At 37.3% G+C, this 18,366-nt stretch overlaps 1 protein-coding gene across 8 annotated transcripts in view; it reads right to left on the bottom strand.

The window, feature by feature from the left end:
• The window catches only part of MED13L (mediator complex subunit 13L), a 211,102-nt gene that overhangs the window by 4,338 nt on the left and 188,398 nt on the right, over positions 1–18,366 (bottom strand). For all 8 annotated transcript variants that reach the window (XM_068654318.1, XM_068654312.1, XM_068654314.1 and 5 more), the window contains 8 exons: positions 17,056–17,275; positions 14,262–14,450; positions 11,295–11,518; positions 10,716–10,858; positions 8,931–9,089; positions 7,683–7,859; positions 5,279–5,433; positions 2,000–2,161 (listed from right to left, as the gene is read on the bottom strand). In XM_068654318.1, the coding sequence (XP_068510419.1) occupies positions 2,000–2,161; positions 5,279–5,433; positions 7,683–7,859; positions 8,931–9,089; positions 10,716–10,858; positions 11,295–11,518; positions 14,262–14,450; positions 17,056–17,275 (1,429 nt within the window). The remainder of the gene's footprint in view (positions 1–1,999; positions 2,162–5,278; positions 5,434–7,682; positions 7,860–8,930; positions 9,090–10,715; positions 10,859–11,294; positions 11,519–14,261; positions 14,451–17,055; positions 17,276–18,366) is intronic.

Below are 18,366 nucleotides of genomic sequence, written 5' to 3'. Positions count from 1 at the left end.
TATTTTGAAGTTCTATACTGATTACATCTTTGAATATAAAAAACATGCTTTTTGACAGGAATCAAGGATCTTTAAAAAGCATGCTGAATTCTATTCTTAGTTTTAGTCATGGAAGAATAAGGTAAAACACCTGGCATATGTCACTGTTAGTAAAATACCAAACGAAACAAAGCATTCTAATTCCTCAGACTCTCCCCGTAAGAGACCCAGCACAGAGTACCAGACCCATCAGTGAGATGTCCAACCAGAACACTTAGTGCAGCCTTTGTCCTGCTCCGTGCTTTCTGAATAGTTCTCATCTGTTTTCTGGAGTGAGTTTTGTGCATAACTTTACGCAGGAGCAGGAAAGGGATTTCATATTGATGATGTGCCAGGGGTAGAGCCAACCATATAAGCCTTTCAAGTGGATAGCCTAATAGGCCACACAGCCTGCTGAGGCAAAACCTCTAATTTATACTCCTCCAGTTACGGCATGCACTGTAGAGGTGAAATACTTCAACTCAAAAATACTTAATCCAAATCAGACAGAGATGACTTGAATCTGTATGTCTCACATGCCATACAAGTTTCCTAATTGCAGCGCTGTGCAGCATAAAGGCGGCAGCACCACCTGCTCTCTGAACAGCGTACAAGTTACTGCATGAATTCAGCCCCTTGCTTTTATTAAAAATTGTCCAAACCAAAACAGTATGTTCCAAGTCAAATTAAACATTTAATTCAGCCTAGATCTGAGAGAGCAATTGTGTTCGGCTGAGGGGGAGTAGGGGGAAGGGTGGTGGCTCCTCTCTAGAGCAAATCTAGTATAAGCTTATGGAAGGAATTCATGAGGTTGCCTGGAGCTCTTCTGACAGCGTTTTTAATGCTGGAACTGAAACAGAGTCTTCATATTATTCATTCACAAAAAAAAGGTAGTTCTAAGTTTAGGATAAAACTTATCTCTAGCTCCAAAAATATGGTGCCTTATTTTTCACATTATTTTGAGATCTCCATTCCATAGGTTTAGATCAAAGCACATGCTTCTGGGAAATGTCTCCATGAAAATGTAGAGGGTGTAAAGAAGTAGGCAGGTGATCTCATATATCTGAGTACTTTAGTACTTTGCTGGTGAAGATGCTATACTGAATATAAAGCCTGTCTTGCCGACTGCAAGGGACATTCTTAAATGGCTTTTTTGCATGAGGAAAGAACTGAGAAATATCAAACACCTTTACTCTGATAATTGCCTGATAGACATGGATGAGAGAGTTTAGCTAGGAGACTTGCAAAAATGTTTAGCATTTGTTAATTAACATGGGAATAGATAAAGAAAGCGGTACTATCTTAATTAGTTTTTATGTTGCTTGCTCAAGTATTTACATGACACTACTCAAGGCTGATTTTTCACCTTCCTTTTCCATCCTTATTAGTTGGCATCACTGCAATAAGAAGCTGCATGTACTCTACAGAGGTTGGCGAATCTCTAGCTGAAGCAATTCAGCTCTTGCAAGAATGATACCAATACCTCTTGCAAGAAATAGCAATCTTCTGGATCAGCAGGTATCAGATGCACTGACAATGCAGACTATACCATGCAACTTTTACAACTAGGGAAATGGACACTAAGTGCTCTATATGGAAGTGCTACTCCCCTTTCTAGCTTTTAATCTCTGTATCATAACTGGATTATGGCAGAACAGGAGATACATCCCTCCTGGCTTAGGTTAACTGAAATTTAGAAAATGAAAATTGGGACATTTCCGTAACAGTGGATACAGCTCTGATGAATCTGTACTTAGAAGCTGCCAAGCTATTCCATTTTCAGGTAATGGCTTTAGAAACAGAGGAGAGTAAGTTCTATTAGCCAGTTATCTTAAGCAAATTTAAACCTACAATTGTAATTCTGCCGTTCCCAGTACTGTCTGTAGAAGTAACACACAAACCGACTATTTTCAAAGGAAATTTATATGGTTTAAATACAATTCTCTCTCCATTTCTCCTGTGGAAGGCTACAAAGACAGACCTTCAGGAAGAGGGGACACTGGTTTTGTGCCTGAGGACAGGATGACCAGAACCACTGTGGAAGATTCTCAGCTTTGGCAGTTGATACGAAGTATCCAAGAGCAAGAGGTTGCTGCTTCAGTTCTTCAGGGGCTTCTCTGGAAAGGAGACGTTCGCCTTGGCTCTGAAAGAACATTTAAAGGTACATTTGTTGCTTTATGTTATTACATCCCCCCCAGTAACATTCTTTCTTTTTTTTTTTTTCTTTTTACTAATCACTCAGTCTTTGATCCAGTTGTGTCTTGCTATTAATGAGCTATCCTTCAGTCATTTGTGAATCTTAGTCAAAGATGTCTAATCACTTCCTTAGTTGGGTTCTCCAGGCTGGTGTTGCAGAATCACCTTAGGTACCTCTAACAGCAACATCAGCCTCCTGAACCAAGGTGATTCAGTGTGGAGTTTGATGCTACAGAGTAACTTAAAGGTACTGGGCTCTGGCTATGAATCTGAATAGCTTTTCATGGGTATGCACAGAGTAGAGCAGTGTTGAATTTAACTTTATATAGCCTCACAAAGTTTATATAGCCTCAAAGAATTTTCCCATACCTGGAAAAAAATATCTGCTTGAATTGACAATCTTCCCAAATACAGCTGTTCTTCTTCCACTCAAACATGGAAGAAAAAAGAAGACTTTCATCTTCATTAACTTCATTGTGTTTCCTCTTATAGCTAGTTACACTGATAGCTTAGAAAAAAAAATGCTACATTTACTATTTGCTGTGAGAATAATGTGGGCAGAGGAAACTATGCCTTATATTTGGACTACCAAGCAGAGGTGAAGCGTGAGGAAAAAAGAAGCTGCTGTCCTGCGTTTGTTTCTATTCTTATGTATTTGTATACTGCATTTCTGTAGCATTAGTCACTTGTGTTCTTATATGAGGAACAAAGTTATTAGGAGAGGAGAGTTTTAAACAATTTTATAAAAGGCTTTAAAATTAATTTAATCAAATTTGGGGTCACTGCTTGTCAGGATATATGTCTGTGATTTTATTTCTGCAGACTAAAACCAAGACAGATGAACCTTCCATATCTGAGGCTGTCATACAGAACACTTGGGTGTGAGCTTGTTTTCCTCATCCTGTCTCTCTCTCTCTCTCCCTCTCTCTCCCCCTCTATAGCCTTGTATATGACGGACCATAATACCATACCTACAAGTATCTCCTCAGGTATCAGAAAAGGTTACTGACATTCCATTCTAGAGTATATTACTTTTTTAAATAAAATATTATTTTGCTTTCACTTTTTAGTTCATAGAGGGTAAATTTAATTCATTTAATCCATAACTTAGGCTATTTAACCCATATACATCTTTTAAGTCAATAGGTAAAACAGATTTCACAGAAAGAAACTGGCTTAATCACCAAGCCTTCAATGCTAGCCCCTGAAGCAGGTCTTTCTCCAACAGTAGTATCTTGAACAGGAATCAGAGGAAGTTAAACAGTCCGTAAAGCCTGCAGAAGATTGCAGCTCACCTGGCTGTAGGCGCTTGGAAAGCCAAACAGCAGACCTTGAAACTGGCTGCTGAGCAGTCAGGACTTACACTGCTAAGCTGCAGCAATCAATTATGGGTTACATGGACGAAGGCTTGACCTTCCCTGACCCACAAGGTAATGATCACACGCTGTTGCTTTTTTAAAACCAAAAATTACACATCAATTACTAGGCACTTGTTAATGGTTAAACTGAATTACTATGACAGGTTCATCTAGAAATGGCTTGTCCAGGTCTCTAAGCTCTTTGGTCATTAACCTTTCAGTGCTGTTCTTAGGGCCCTTGGATGGAGTTCCATTGAGATTAAGTTTTGTAAATGCATTTTTCTAAAAGTGGTACAGAAGAGAGAAAAGTGTAATGAGTGCTGAGATGTGATTTATGGCTGGAGGGTTTGGTAACTGAATTTGAAACTTTTAATTTGCCCACATACCAGTTCGAAATAACCAAAAGACAGAAACATGCAATTATTTACCCTTTGACAAGTGGGTTGGAGTGTTAACATAAAGGTGAGGTGGTTGCGTACCGCATTCACAAAATACAGTATTAGCATTTTTGTGGCTAATGCAGAAGTGATTTTTCACTCACAGACTGCATTAAGCTGACCACTGAAGCATTTTGTTTGAGGTTACAAAGAAAATACAGGGATGACTTTCTCCTTCCGGTGGTGAAACTGACACATCTCTTAACCTTGAAAATCAGTCATTTTCAGGGTGTGAGAATTCTTAAGAAGATATTTACATTTAGAAAAATTAGCTGTTTTAGTACAGGGGCTGAATGAGCAGCATCATTTGCAGTCAAATATCTTAGCTGCATGTACACCTCTAAGTATTTTTGTACTTCCTTCCATACCAGAAGTATAATTTATCTTGACTGTTTCAAGCCACCAGTGATAATCACAGATAGAGACTCAGTTTCTTAAATTACTGCAGAGCACTGAAACAGACCTTTTAAATGCATAGATTTAACCATTTCTTATAAAAAGTTGGCCTATTCATTATTAAAATAGTGAGTTATTTAGAAAAGAAGTAATATGCTACTGCTTTAAATGTACCATTTCTAGAATAAAACTAGACGTACAACTAACTCTCTTACACAACTAAATGCGTGAGTAAGAGTTCCATCAAACTAAAGCTGATTCAAAAAATACCTTGATTTACCAAAAATCATTTGCATTTTAAGTAACCACTGGTGTTGGAACTAGCTTTATAAAAGCCACTTCAAACAAACTAACTTACAAACGCTATGTGCTCTGGGCTAATTTCTACTAAGAAAACAACATTTGCATAAACATGCAGCACCTGTGGAGTTTAAATTGATAGGGTTTTATTAATAAGAGAATTATCTCCCTTCTTGCTTCCCTAGAAATTCACATGATCAGAGCTGCAATGCCTTCTTTTCTCTCAAAGACTTGTCACTTTGAGCCAGGCATATTCCATGTGCTCCTCCAGAGATAAATGGATGAACACATTAAATTTACACAGGGTCATTAAATATGGCTCTGCAACAAGAAGCAAAGCCTCCTCTCTTCCTCTCAATTATCTTGTATGTAACAATTAACTTTAAAGTTGGAGGTGTAAATAGTCACGGCAGAGGCACCTTTTACAATAGCATTTATCCAGTCCCTTCACTTTTAACGTTAATTTCTGCTTACTGTTGAATTAATGTTTCAAAATCAACAGTAAAAAAAAAAGGTTTTGTTGTGGGATTTGGATTTTTCTGTTTTCAGTAGCATATCTGTTATTGTGCTTACCCTACTATGCTGGAAGTGAGATCCCACTCCAATGCCAGATGGGGATCCAGGGGAAGGAACTGGGGAGGAATTTGGTGAAGAGTGAAGATTCCCTGTTATTAAAATTCTAATGTCATTGTCCATGTCATCTGGGAATGGGAGGTCAAACATATCATCTGAAAAGAATGAAAAAAAATCAATTTTAATTTGCTGTACTCGTTTCTGTCTTGACATTTTTGAAATGTAGTGGCAGTGCCTTTTTTTTTTTTAATATACACTTGAGACAGATGAAAGCAGTGATGAACATTTTACTATCTTAGTATTTAATCCTTCTTAGTACCTTTGACTACAACCACACAGACTTGGAAGGAAAAGTTGGCAGACATCTTTTAAAATCGCGTATTTTAACAATGGTCATAGAGGGAAGAAAAACCCTGTTATGCCAGCCTGATAACAATCCAAATTGTACTTTGTAGCAGAAAAAAATTACATCTCTCTGCAGCTGTTTAGAGAAATCCATTAAAAAATACTTGAAATACATTTAACAAACCAATGTATGTTACCCTCAGCAGGTGTTGCTCTTCAGACTTCTAGGGCTACAAACCAGCACTTCGGCACATTTGCTCAATACTCTGGGATACTTTAAGGAAGCTGCTCACAGAATCAAGTACTACTCAGCAAAAGAGCAGCAAGGCCTGCTCCTCACTCACATGCAATGTACTTTCATGATAATTTCACATACTGCACCAGGATTTCCTACAGCTCAGCTTTTAACATTTCACTTTCATCTCAAAAATTAAATACAGTTGTATTATCATAACTTGTTCTTTTAATTTGCTATATGTTAATATGTGGGAAAGGAGTAAAGATACAGGGAAAATGCGTTTGCATTCTATGAGAAGTACATTCCATTGCTCAGTCATTTGGAACACAAGTTATGATAATATGGGTAATTTACATGATGGAAAGCTAAGACATTAGAAACACAGAGTAGAAAATCACAAACATCGCAATATAGTTTAAAAGTCTTTTCCTTAACCAGGTTTTTCAGCAAAGATGTTTAAGCAGTAATAATGACATTTAAAGTACAATTTAGGGGACAAAAATGGACATTGGAAGCTGTCTGAATTAGCTGGATTAATTATAATTGCAAGCAGATTAACACAGAGACTTTAAGAGTTGTATGTATCTACATAGTTCAGGAAGTGCTGTGTAATAAATCATTTCTCTTGAAAAAGAACTTGCTTCACATGAAAATAGAGAAGAATGTGTGTCTTGAAGTAATTTATTTCAACTTCAAGTCCTAGTGTTGAAATAGGCAGGTGGTTGTTTTTCATCTTCTGAAGAGCAAGATTGCAGAAGCAATGAATTAACTCTGTTTATTAACTTCTGTCCTACAACCTCAGTAAACAAAACAGAACTAATGTCATGCTCTGCTTAGCCCCCAAAGCATAAATGAAATGGCTAATAGCATAGGAAGCAGTTTAATCATTAAGTAGAACACAGTTAAGAAAATTAAATTTAACACCATTTTGGAAAACGCCAGTTCTTGTACCTGATTCTAATTAGCATCTGAGCAGTAAAGGGCAGGTTAATGCAGGTTAAATATTTGTCAGCACAGCATTCAGTCAGGATTCTGGGGCCTTGAAAGGACAGCTGCTTAAGTATTAAGAGGGGTAACTTCCCTTCTGTGAGGCCCACTGAAATTCCAGGAGGAACAGATCAAAGCAGACTCCTTCATTAAAAATAGTGTGCCTTTCTACCTCTCTATACCATAACTTGCCTCTTAATGACATATTTTTATTGTAAATGGTTGTAGTTACTTTAAATTATTTTATACTCATTTTAAAGACTTGTGACAAAACAGTCCAGTAAATGCTTAATATAAAGTATTAAGCAGAGTCTTGCTGATACAAATTACAGGATTAAATATACTAGGAAAATCACACTGCTGATAGTAAGAACTGTCAAGTTGGTCCATCTATTTTGCTTACTTTTGCATGAGGATTAAAATTCTAAAACAAACACCTCCCCTCCTCACAACCTTTGTACACTATAGAGCATGAAGCGAACCCTTATTAACCCATAAAGCAGTTAGACCCGACCAAGTCACAAGTTAGTCACAACGAGAAAAAGCATTTTATAGTCTGTGCCATTTTGCATATTAATTGGCCGATATTGCTTTGGGAGTAAATCAGTAGAATTATCTGAAAACAAAGTTCATAAAAATGTAGTATATTATCCTCTAACCAGCAAGTAGGTGTTGTTCTCTTTAAATTAAATTAGGGTGGCATAGGGTTCATGGGAGAAGACCGGTCCATTCAGTTCTTACCAGTAACCGGTAGGGCTTTGCTTCTATTCTAAATAGGCCACTGAGCATTTGCAAGTACCTCACCTCTAACACCAGACATATGTGCTTACTTACCATTAGTAGGGCTGAATCCGTCCTCATTGGGGTAATTTGCAGGTGCTACCTGGATAGTAGCAGAGGTTGGGAAAACCAGGATATGTGTACAGGAGGCATCCTGAGGTGTATTCAGCTGAGATGACTGCAGATTCAGTGCAGTACTTCGGCCAAACACTGATCCCATAGTGACAGCATCTTCCAGAACAGAAACAATGGCAGAGACATTAATTTGCATCATTTTCAAAATGTATGTTCTGTGTTCAATTAAATTTCTAAACATCTGATCTGGGTTTGCATGCTAATAAAAATGTTTAAAAGGTTCTTATCTTAAAAAGAATAAATTACTAGAAAAGACTGAAATTAAGATCACAAGTCATATAGATAATGTTTAGCGATGTGAATTCCCATACAATGCCCCACCTTTCCTTTCATTCTGCTGCCCCTTGATTTGCTTGTTAAATGAGCAAGGCAAATTTATTTTGGACACGCACATCGGTAGAACTCCGAATTATGCAATAACACCCCACTTTGGTTGGCATTAAAGGAGGGATAACTTGCCATTTACTTTCTCATGTTACAAAAACTTTTGAAAAATTATTCAACTTAGTGAGTATTTTTTAAGTTCATTTACTTCTGTTCCGTGTAGTAATCTTTTCCTTCTAAACTGAAAAACAGAGTAGGTTTGTAAAGATCTCTCATCACCTACACAAGTATGTGTACAACAAATTACGGAAGGGAAAAAATCCATTATGAAAGAACCTCAAACTTAAAAACCTTCAACTTAAGTCTATAGGTTGCTGTTTATAATAGAATTCTCTAAAACAAACCAACAAACAAAAAAAGCATATGAAAAGGTAAGCAGGCTTATCCTTACTCTCAACATCCACAACCTCCAACTCTTTCATATTACAGACTTGCGCAGCATTTACAGTCCTCTTTGCTTAAGGATTTCTACCACATCAGACTTCAGCTGATGAGAACTTGTCTTCCTCAAAACATAACTTCCCCATGGAAAAAGTCATCAGCTTGACAGTGGCAGAAAGCAATCTTTTGCTAGGAGTTAACGCTCCCAACAAAGCGCTTCTTCCTGATATTTTTGGGAATTCTGATGGCTCAACCTATTTTCTACTGTAGAACGTATTTTCTACATATTTTCTACCAGACCAGTCAAGTCTTCTTGGGCTCTAAAGTCTCCCAAAATTGATTTGCTTTTTATGTGGTAAGTATGATAAAAGCAGAAAATTTAAATAGCTGGATAAAATTTACCTGGCATCACAACAAATGACCCTTGTGGCTCCATGGCAACTAAACAGGCACTGAGGATAGAAGGAGAGTCTGCTGATGAGATGCCGCACATGCGGCACACCTCCTTTAGCTGTTTGCTGATTGTCTGCAGGGAACATTCCCCAAGGAGGATACTCCAGTCTGAAATGAAGAAGTTTAGACAGAACAGGTAATGGGGTTGTGAAAAATCCAGAATTTGCTTGAAATTAGCAGAATATTAATAACACTTTTTATTTCTTTAATACTGGACTATTCTGGACTATTTCCCCATGTAAAGTTGTATGACTCTTCAAACTGTGCTTTGAAGCAATTACTGCAAAGCAATGATAGCTTGTTGGTTTTTCGCATGAGCTAACTGCATTACTCTGACAAATCACTCAAAATGATGAGTTTAAAAATGAGTCTTTCATTTACCCATGAGATACGAGATGTGAAACAGGGCAACATACTGTTCTTATTCTTATTTGAAATGTTTTTATTTACATCAAAATCTTTTTCTGAACTGTGCTGATTCTTTTTTTTGAAAAGGGCTATCCATTCTCATCTAACATGCTGCATAATTGGAATACTTGAAATCTAAGCAAATAGACATGAATTCACATCCTTAATGTCAGAGAGATTTTGTTAAACCTCATTATGAATACAATACACTAAATAAAACAAAGTGAAGGTTTCATCAGAAATTTTTCACTGGTGGTGTAGATGTAGATACACAATCAAGAAAATGCATTTATCCATTTAACTGGCATTCAAATAATAAAGGAAGGTGTTGCTTGTTGAATTCTAAATTTGTCTTCCAGCCTTTGTTCTGCTTAACTCCCATGTATGTGAAGGATAACGAATTCCCCTACCAGGACAGACAACATATCTTTTTCCCTGCATGTACTATACAGAAGAAGGTATTTAACTGGTGCTTCCCCACCTCTCCTGCCCCCAGAGCATTTCCTTGTGCTCTCAGACTAAATTGTTATTTGTTGTGCACGTTTTCTTTTTTTTTTTTTTTTTTCCAATTCCATGAAATACAGAATCTCTTACAATAAGCTAACTAGAGGAATTAATGTCACCTTCATTTACTAACAGAAAGTGACAAACACTTCGTGAAGCATCTTCGAATCCTAATTTGTCTTCATGTTCCAACTAAGGAGGTGTGAGAAGACTTGGACCACCCTCTCAGAATACCATTTTCTGCACAGCAGTTACCAACCAAAACCTGAGCAGAGCACTAGAAATTGGAGAGGAGTTGCTGAACGCATCTTAGTGAGAGGAATCGCTGCTGAAGTGAATCAAGGCAGTTCCTACCCTTACTGAGTTAAGGCACTTAATCCTAAATCACTCCAATCCTCCATTTCTGTTCCCACTGAGCTGGTAGGAATGCTAAATCTTCAGACCCCTTTGCAGGCTGCAGGGAGTCTTATTGCTGGCTAATGTCCATTATCAGTTAGTTTCTTGTACCACAGAAAAAAGTTACCTTTTTTCATTCAGTAATTTTATTTGCAAGAATATTTTGTTTGAAGGTTGGGCTTGTTAATATATACTACACTACAAGATGTGCAAGAGGGGTGTCAAGCCTAGTGTACAAAAACAAGGACAGACTGAAGCAAATGACTTATACAAAGCAATACACAAATCCAGTGCCAGGGCAGGATTAGCATTCTACATTTCTTTGTTGTAAAGGTTCATGATCAACCCTGTAAATCATCCTGCCTTGCAGACTACGGCTCTCTCTCTGTAGCAGAACCCCAGGCAGGACAGCTTGGTACCGTGTACCTTTTAACTCTCCGTGGCCGAGGCGACCGAGGCGGCCGATTACAACTCTCCAGGGCAGCGATGTCATCTGCACGATGCCGATGCACCATTCCCACAGCTTCTGCAGGCCGATTTTACGTGCAGACAACTTGCTCCTCCTTGACCTGGAGATTAGGGGGGAAAAAAAAACTTAGAGAACCAAGGACAACATTCAGATCTGTTATTGTTTCCCATTTATAGCAGTTTTTACATTTCTGTGGAGTGCCCAACTAATGTTTTACTAACAAGCAGAAAAATTACGTCTGCTTTCAGTACCAGCATTGCAATGGTATGTGAGACGTGTCAAGAAGCAGCATACCAGTTATACTTGAAGGTAAGATCTGTAGGTGTAGGCAGCATTTGTAAAACAAATGTAATACAATAACTTTTCCCCTCTGCAGTTTATAAGTGCCAAATGAAATGTTATCACTGTTAACATTATCGTGGTCACATCAGGAAATACGATTAGAACAGGAGGTGCAAGAAACAAATACAGCGAGGGATGAGAGTGAGGGTTAGCAACTATACACCTAGATTTAATGTAAAATTAAAGGTTTCTACCTGTTTGGTAAATCAATATTAACTATGCAGGTTTCCAACAGTTCACCATGAAGATCAGTGCAAGATGCCAGAAGCCAGCGCTGATCATGAGACAAACAATATCCAACAAAAAGCACGTTGTATTTCTGGCTGGCCTCTCCAAATGTTTCTCCCAGCTCTGTCTGTTTGTCTTTGATGGGTGCCAATATGAAAGGAGGTGAGTATAGCTGGATCGGGCTGGGTCTCTGCAATAAAGTAAACACAATAATCAGCAGGCGTATCACAAACTATTCCATGCAAGAAACATACAACATAGATTGTCAGTGAGTACAGAAAATTATGAATTTGAAACAATAGATAAATTCAAGGCATTCATGGTTAAAAGAGATACTAGAAAAAGGGTGGATATAAACAAATCATTTTTGCTAGTTAAAACTGATGTACTTCAAAATTCATCTAAAGATTTATTTTTATACAGAGAAACAAAGATATGAAACAGTTTCTGCCTAGGGTGCTATCAATTTCTGAAACAAGGAGTAGCTTAAGCCTGTACTTCTATGTATCCTTTTGCTAAAATTGATGGCATCTGGTCACTTCTTCACATACTGACTGTAGAACAATGGACATCATGATCTAATGCAAAGTTCCAAGGACATAAAGTGGAAAAGGCAGAGCTCAGACTTCACGTACAGATTTCTATCTAGGCATTAGGTGTAACATAATTTCATGAACATCAACCATGATGTTTGAAATGCTTTACATCTCTCTTATCTCACAGTTTAATTTCAGAAATACTCTGGTCTTTGAAACGACTGAACATTGGCCTGCTAATTAATAAGATCCTCTATATGCATTATAGTGCTTATCTTTAAGAAACAAGCCACCCCCCAGTCCCTCAGAAAACCAACTTGTAGAAGATCATAAGAAATCAAGGCCATTTAATGCTATTAAATGATAAGCAGAGGCAAATTAGTATTGTAAAGAATATCATATGCAGTTCTGCTAAGTCTGATAGGAGCAAGTCATTAAATCTTTCTTTTTTTTTTTTTTCTTTTCTTCATAAAATCACAGAAGGCTGAGACTAGAAGGGACGTCTGAACATCTTGTCCCACCCTCCTGCTCACAGCAGGGTCCATTACGTAAGGTCAGCCAGGACTTTATCCGGTCAGAGTGCCTGGGCAACCTTTTCCAGTGTTCAGTCAGCACTACAACATGGATTTTTTTCATTTTAACTGAATTTCCTGCATATAAATGAGTGCTCACTGCATCTTGTCCTATCACCAGATACCACTGAGAAGAGTCTGTCTCCATCTTTACTCTCTCCCATCAGGCTCCCATTAGAGCCCTCCTGGCTGGACCACTCCAGCTCTCAGCCTTTCCTCGTCAAATGCTCCCATTCCATAACCATCTTTGTGGCACTTTGCTGGATTTGCTTCAGACACAGTACTACAGGTGTGGTCTCACCAGTGTGAGAAGAGGGGAAAAACCACCTCCCTGGCTCAGCTGCCAGCACCTTTCCTAACGCAGCCCAGCGTGCTGTTGTTGCCTTTCTTTGCTGCAAGGGCACATTGCTGGCACATGTTCAACTTGTACAACAGGGCCTCCAGGTCTTCTGCAAAGTTGCTTTCCAGATAATGGGCCCCAAACCTGTCTTTGTAACACCTCTTTGAAGAAAGAACTATTGGCCTGGCAAGATATGCACAGTAATTTAGAAATAGGTTATTTTCCTAAATTTTCAGGCAAAGTTTGGCAGTCTGCAGTGCAGACTGATAGCAAACGCATGTAAAATAGAGAAAGCAGAAATCTAATGTAATTATGCTAAATGCGAGCAGCTGCTCATGAAAACATTTACAGCCCCTCACCCCCCAGTTTTTGTCTTTTGTCTCTTCAGGAATTTCAACACAAAATGCAAATTGCAAGTTAATCAGCTCACATGAAAAAAGGTTATGGTATTTTCATAGCTGTACTGTGAAATGAAAAAAAAAAATCTGCAAGCTAGTTTCTGCTTACGTCACTTTCTAGAAGTGTATCACCTTGGCAGCAGTATAGGGGATGGTCATTAAACAGAGGAAGATGCTTGCAGGGGTCTTGAAATTTTACTGTTCTTCCCCTTATACCTAACTACCCTGAAGTTTAACCATTCTCACTTGCTGCAAAATTCATCCTGTGGAAAAGATACCCTTCTGCGGGAAGGACGAGGACAGAATGCAGAGAAGATATGCCAGGGGTGATGCTGCTTGTAGACATTTTCTGCGAGAGCTTCTGCTTTTATATGAGTAGTGTAACATTCCGGTATTTTGGTTTTATGATTATTTTGAAACTAGGCTTTTATAAACCCTAACAAGCAGATCTTGATCCCAAGGTAAATGTTTAAGTGTTTAGTTGATTCATTAAATTAAATAAATCAGTCATCGTTATCTTTGAAAGAATGAAAAATATTCACAGAAAGTAGGATGGATTATTCTTCTTTTGAAATCCCTGAAATTCCAGAAACAGGGCTTGAATATTTACAGTTTAAAAAAAATCAGATGAAAGATAAGCCCACTGAAGTAGGGGGATTTCTCCATTACCTCAGGGAATTAGTAGAACATACATAATTATGCACAGCAACCTATTTCATATATATGCATATATATGTATATAGTTCATATATATGCATATATACAAGTTAGACATAAACACTTTCTTGTAGGTCTACTATAGACAAATCTAAAATATCTCAGAATCCCAAATAACAACATACATTTTCTCTTTTTTCACTCTGAGCTTAAATTCGACCTTTTACTCTTATTCAAAACCATAAGCTTGACGTGTTTGGAAAGCAAGTAATCTGGCGTTTTTCTTACTACTTTCTGTTCAGTATTATCTTACCTTTTCCGTTTATATTATCTTTGTTTTCTGTACCTTGAAATAATCTTGAAAGAATACTCCTAAAAGTGCTTTCCTTACTTTTTATTTTATGTTTATTTTCTTGACACTGATACTAACCTCTGGATTTTTGAGGGTCATCTCAATGCTGGCAGCTGGCCCAAAGCCTGTGAGAGACTTGATGTGAATCTGCGTGGGCAGTGGCCTTCTGCATTGGCAGTACACTGAAAATGCCAAAGACTTCAAGTGCTGAATGTAGAAAACCTGTTCATCCTTCATTGTCTGCAGCATGTACTGGCAAGGCACAATCTATATAATTCACATAAACAACAAAACATGATTGAACATCTTCAAAGAGCTGTTCATTAATACCAACCCAGATTCACACATTCATTAGTCATTTAACATCCATGACACTTTGTATGTTGTATTCAATTATTTTCATTACAGTATCTGTAGTTTCCCATCAGGGCTGCTGCCCTTTTGCATGAATGGCTGCACTATTTGCTGACTACAGTCTGCAATACAAAAGTGCTGTTTCCATTATCACAATATTTAAGGCTGAAAAGTCTCTGAGATAGCTAAGACTTCTATAGTCCAATGTAAACGGAAAAGTCTTCTAACAGGGGCAACTGAATGGTACTCAAAATTCAGGCTATAATAGATGACAAGCATATCTTACTAGAAATTCTAAACAAACTTTACTTTCTATGATTTAAATATCAAGGAATGAAAAACTATATCAACTACACAAAAAAAAGTCCAAAATCAAAAACCCATAGTCAATCACCTTTAATTAAAAAATAAAATAAAATTCTGATCAACCTCTTCATTTCCAGGCTGTCTTTACTAAAATCTTGATATTCTGAATTTTGTGTTTCAGCAGGTTTGTTTCCACAGTCTGTGATTAGAATCAAGATTTTCTTGCTGTTCATAAAGGAATCAGCACTACAGTGCTGATCTTATTACTGTAGAGAGCAGAATTAAGATACTGCAATGTTTTTTGTGGTTTGAGAGTCTTGGTTCTCCTTTTCAATGTAGTAAACAGTGGAACCTCAGCAAACTTAGGCTGCTACTCAGTTTTATTTGTTTGAAGCAAAATTCTTAAATGTACATGTTCAACCAGCAAGAAGCATAACCATAATAAGGTTTGCCTATAACACTGAAGTTTGGTGGCTAGGACCCACCTGCACAGTAAGAACATGAAGGAAAAATGGAATAACATTCCTTCAGAAGTAAACAAAGCATAATAAAAATAATCTTTTCAATTCAAATCCTCTTTAAAATCAGAATAAAATCCTCATAAACTCATTTTTAACGTACTGCTGAGAAGCACAATGTCCTACACATGGCTGTGGAAACACGGCTTTTCTTTTGAACAGTGAGATCACTGGAGCAGAAACCATCAGTCCAAACTACTTATGCTGTATCTAACCCAAGAAGATTCTTTTTAAAAATATTTTGAGTAGTAAAAGCAAAACAAAACTTAAGTATCAAACAACTTTTATTATTCTGTATTTCTTGCTTGAACCATTGGAACTTCGGTTCAATATTCTAGTTAAGATAATTTCTTTAGCTGAGAATTTCAGGACCTGGGCTCTTCTATTCTACATATCAATCTGTAAACATAATCTGTTTTGGTTTATTTTGAAATAAATGTAGATCTGTATAGACTGTGTACAGCTGTGAGAATATTGTTCTGGTAACTACATCCCTTAGTGAAAATTGTCAACTATTTTGACTTAGACTTGCAAAACGCCACATATTTTGAGAAGTGAACAGTAAGCACCCAGAAAATAACAGCACTTATCAAAAATTCGTAAGCCCGTTCATTAGTCATCTTACACAGAGATACAATTTCAGCATACAGTTTGTGTGTTCTTGTTTTTCAGACATGGTGATGTCATTGGCTGTCAATTATTTTAGTATCTTCTGTTCTGAATCAAGTAAATTGCCTGCAGACTACCACAATTTGCAATTGTGAAACTGCTTTTCAGTTCATCCCCAAACCTAAAGTATTTTGGTGACAGTTTCCCCATCACTTCAGGGAACAGTAAAATGGCAAATAAGCAAAAGGTCAAGACTACCAAAAATGACAACTGCTTTCCAAGACCAATTTGATACACTTGAAATAGCTTCTAATTCATCTTTTAATTAAAATATATTTAAGCCAAGCTGAGCACACAAGAATAAGGCATTCAGAAATTATTCACATGTTGCTTCTTGCATGTGCTGCATACACACATGCATAGGTTGTAATCTCTGGCTTCCCATTCTTCCCCCTAGTTATTTAATAGGTTGGGTTGCTGTGAAAGAGGCATAGCCAAATGCAGGCAAGTCTGGGCTATAGGCCAAGCTCTGTTTCAGACTACACAAATTCAATACTTAAGTAATTCCATAGTAAGTAATTATTATTATTATTATTATATGCCAAGATACATGGTAAGTTATTTTTAAGAAGCAGATAATAACAATACACTAGTTAAATTATGCATTAAATGTCTGGTTTCACATACCTCTTCTGGATTAAACAGTATAATTCAGAGAGAATATAAAAAGCAAACAACTCAACATACAATGTAATCAAAGGAGAAACTGGACACTTTCTGCTTGGCATTGGCAACCCAAATAGCAAGTTAAATCCTTCTTCAGAAAGCATCTAGCATATGCGATTGCTAGACCCATGCAACAGATTTGTTTTAAGTATACTGTGGCTGCTTTAAATTAATCTCTTAATTAAAATAAAAACATTTATATATATATAGCCACGTGCTTTCAACAATGTACTTGTAACTGCTTTCTAGATTTTATGTATCATCTTGCATTTTGTCTCTTTCAGTATAGCTCACATATACAAAGCATGCTGTGACAGAATGACTCTCCAGTGTGAAGATGCAAAGTGAGGTAGAGTTACCTGGAGAATGAAAGAATTCCTCATATTCTCAGGCAAGTTATCCAACATTTCTGTGTAGCATCTCATCAAACTCAACAGCCAGAAGTTGGTTGAGGCAGATTCTTCATCTGCGGTGTAGGTAAAAGGATCCACCATGTAGATGACAACTGCTGGAGGATAGGCATTGCTGTCCGCAGACTCTGGTTCAGTGGGAATCCCTATTCTCTCCCTCTCTGTAACACTGGAGACATGCATGTTGTTAAATTCAAAGGCAAATTACAGTTGTTAATTATTGGTTTTGCTCTAAAAGGGAGAGATTCTGAAGCAGGGGAGTAGCAACTTACGTTCAGAAACAAAACTAAAAAGCACAAGAACAGTGATTAAAGAGGGATGACTTTTATTCACAGCACTACTTAATCCAAAATACCTGCTAGAAATGATGCATTGAAGACACTTACTGTAAAGTCTGCATTAAATGAAATTATAGTAATCAGAATAGTGTAGATCTAAGCAGTATGGAAAAGCTGACAAATGCTAGGTCTATGAGCTTTCTTCTGATGTTTGCACATGCCTGGTTTTGGTGCTGCTGTTTATGGGTTTCTTTTGGGAGAGGTGGGAGGGAAGAGGGAGAGAAGGAACTGAGAACTGAGGAAAAGTGCCAAAGTAATATTCATGGAGACTGAAGTCCTCTGATTAGTTACAGAAAAGGTTCCCTTAGTAGTGGGAAGAGCAGCTAAACTTTTTTTTTTTTTATCTTGGTAAAATATTCCTCCATGCCTCAACAGTGAATGGGAGGCTCAACATCTGCAAGCGATAAAAAGCAGCTCAGACTCACTTTGTCAGAAACCACAGTGCAATTGATAAAGAGGTATTTTGCATAGATCCAGTGAACAGATGCCTTAAGAATAACCTGAACCAGTACAGGATGTGGGCTTTTCACTTAAGATACAGGAACTTCATAACATACATCATGTCTAATAGCAATATGCATTATTATGAAAGTAATGAAAAGTAATGAAAAACATGTTCGCTCAGGAAGTTACTTACATAAAATATTAAAAAATATTTTCCTAATTTTAATGTTTGATGGATTAATATAATGAGGTCTTTAAAAATGTTTTGCTGCTAAAATTTATTTTAAAGTAACAGGAATATAATCCTGTTTTCTGACCTTGCAATATATCTCTGCACAAAGCAACACTTGTAATACAAGTCAAAAAAAAAATCCATGGCTCTTATTTTGTATCTGTTAATAATACTGGCACGATGGAGTTGCCTGTGTAAGAGGCATTCAGTGCCACATGAGATATACTGCAGTACCTGACGTGAGAT

Source organism: Anas acuta, chromosome 17, assembly GCF_963932015.1.
Source record: "Anas acuta chromosome 17, bAnaAcu1.1, whole genome shotgun sequence".
Classification (NCBI taxonomy): Eukaryota; Metazoa; Chordata; class Aves; order Anseriformes; family Anatidae; genus Anas; species Anas acuta.
The sequence above is the reverse complement of the archived record's forward strand: the minus strand, read 5'-3'. Positions and strand labels throughout refer to the sequence as shown.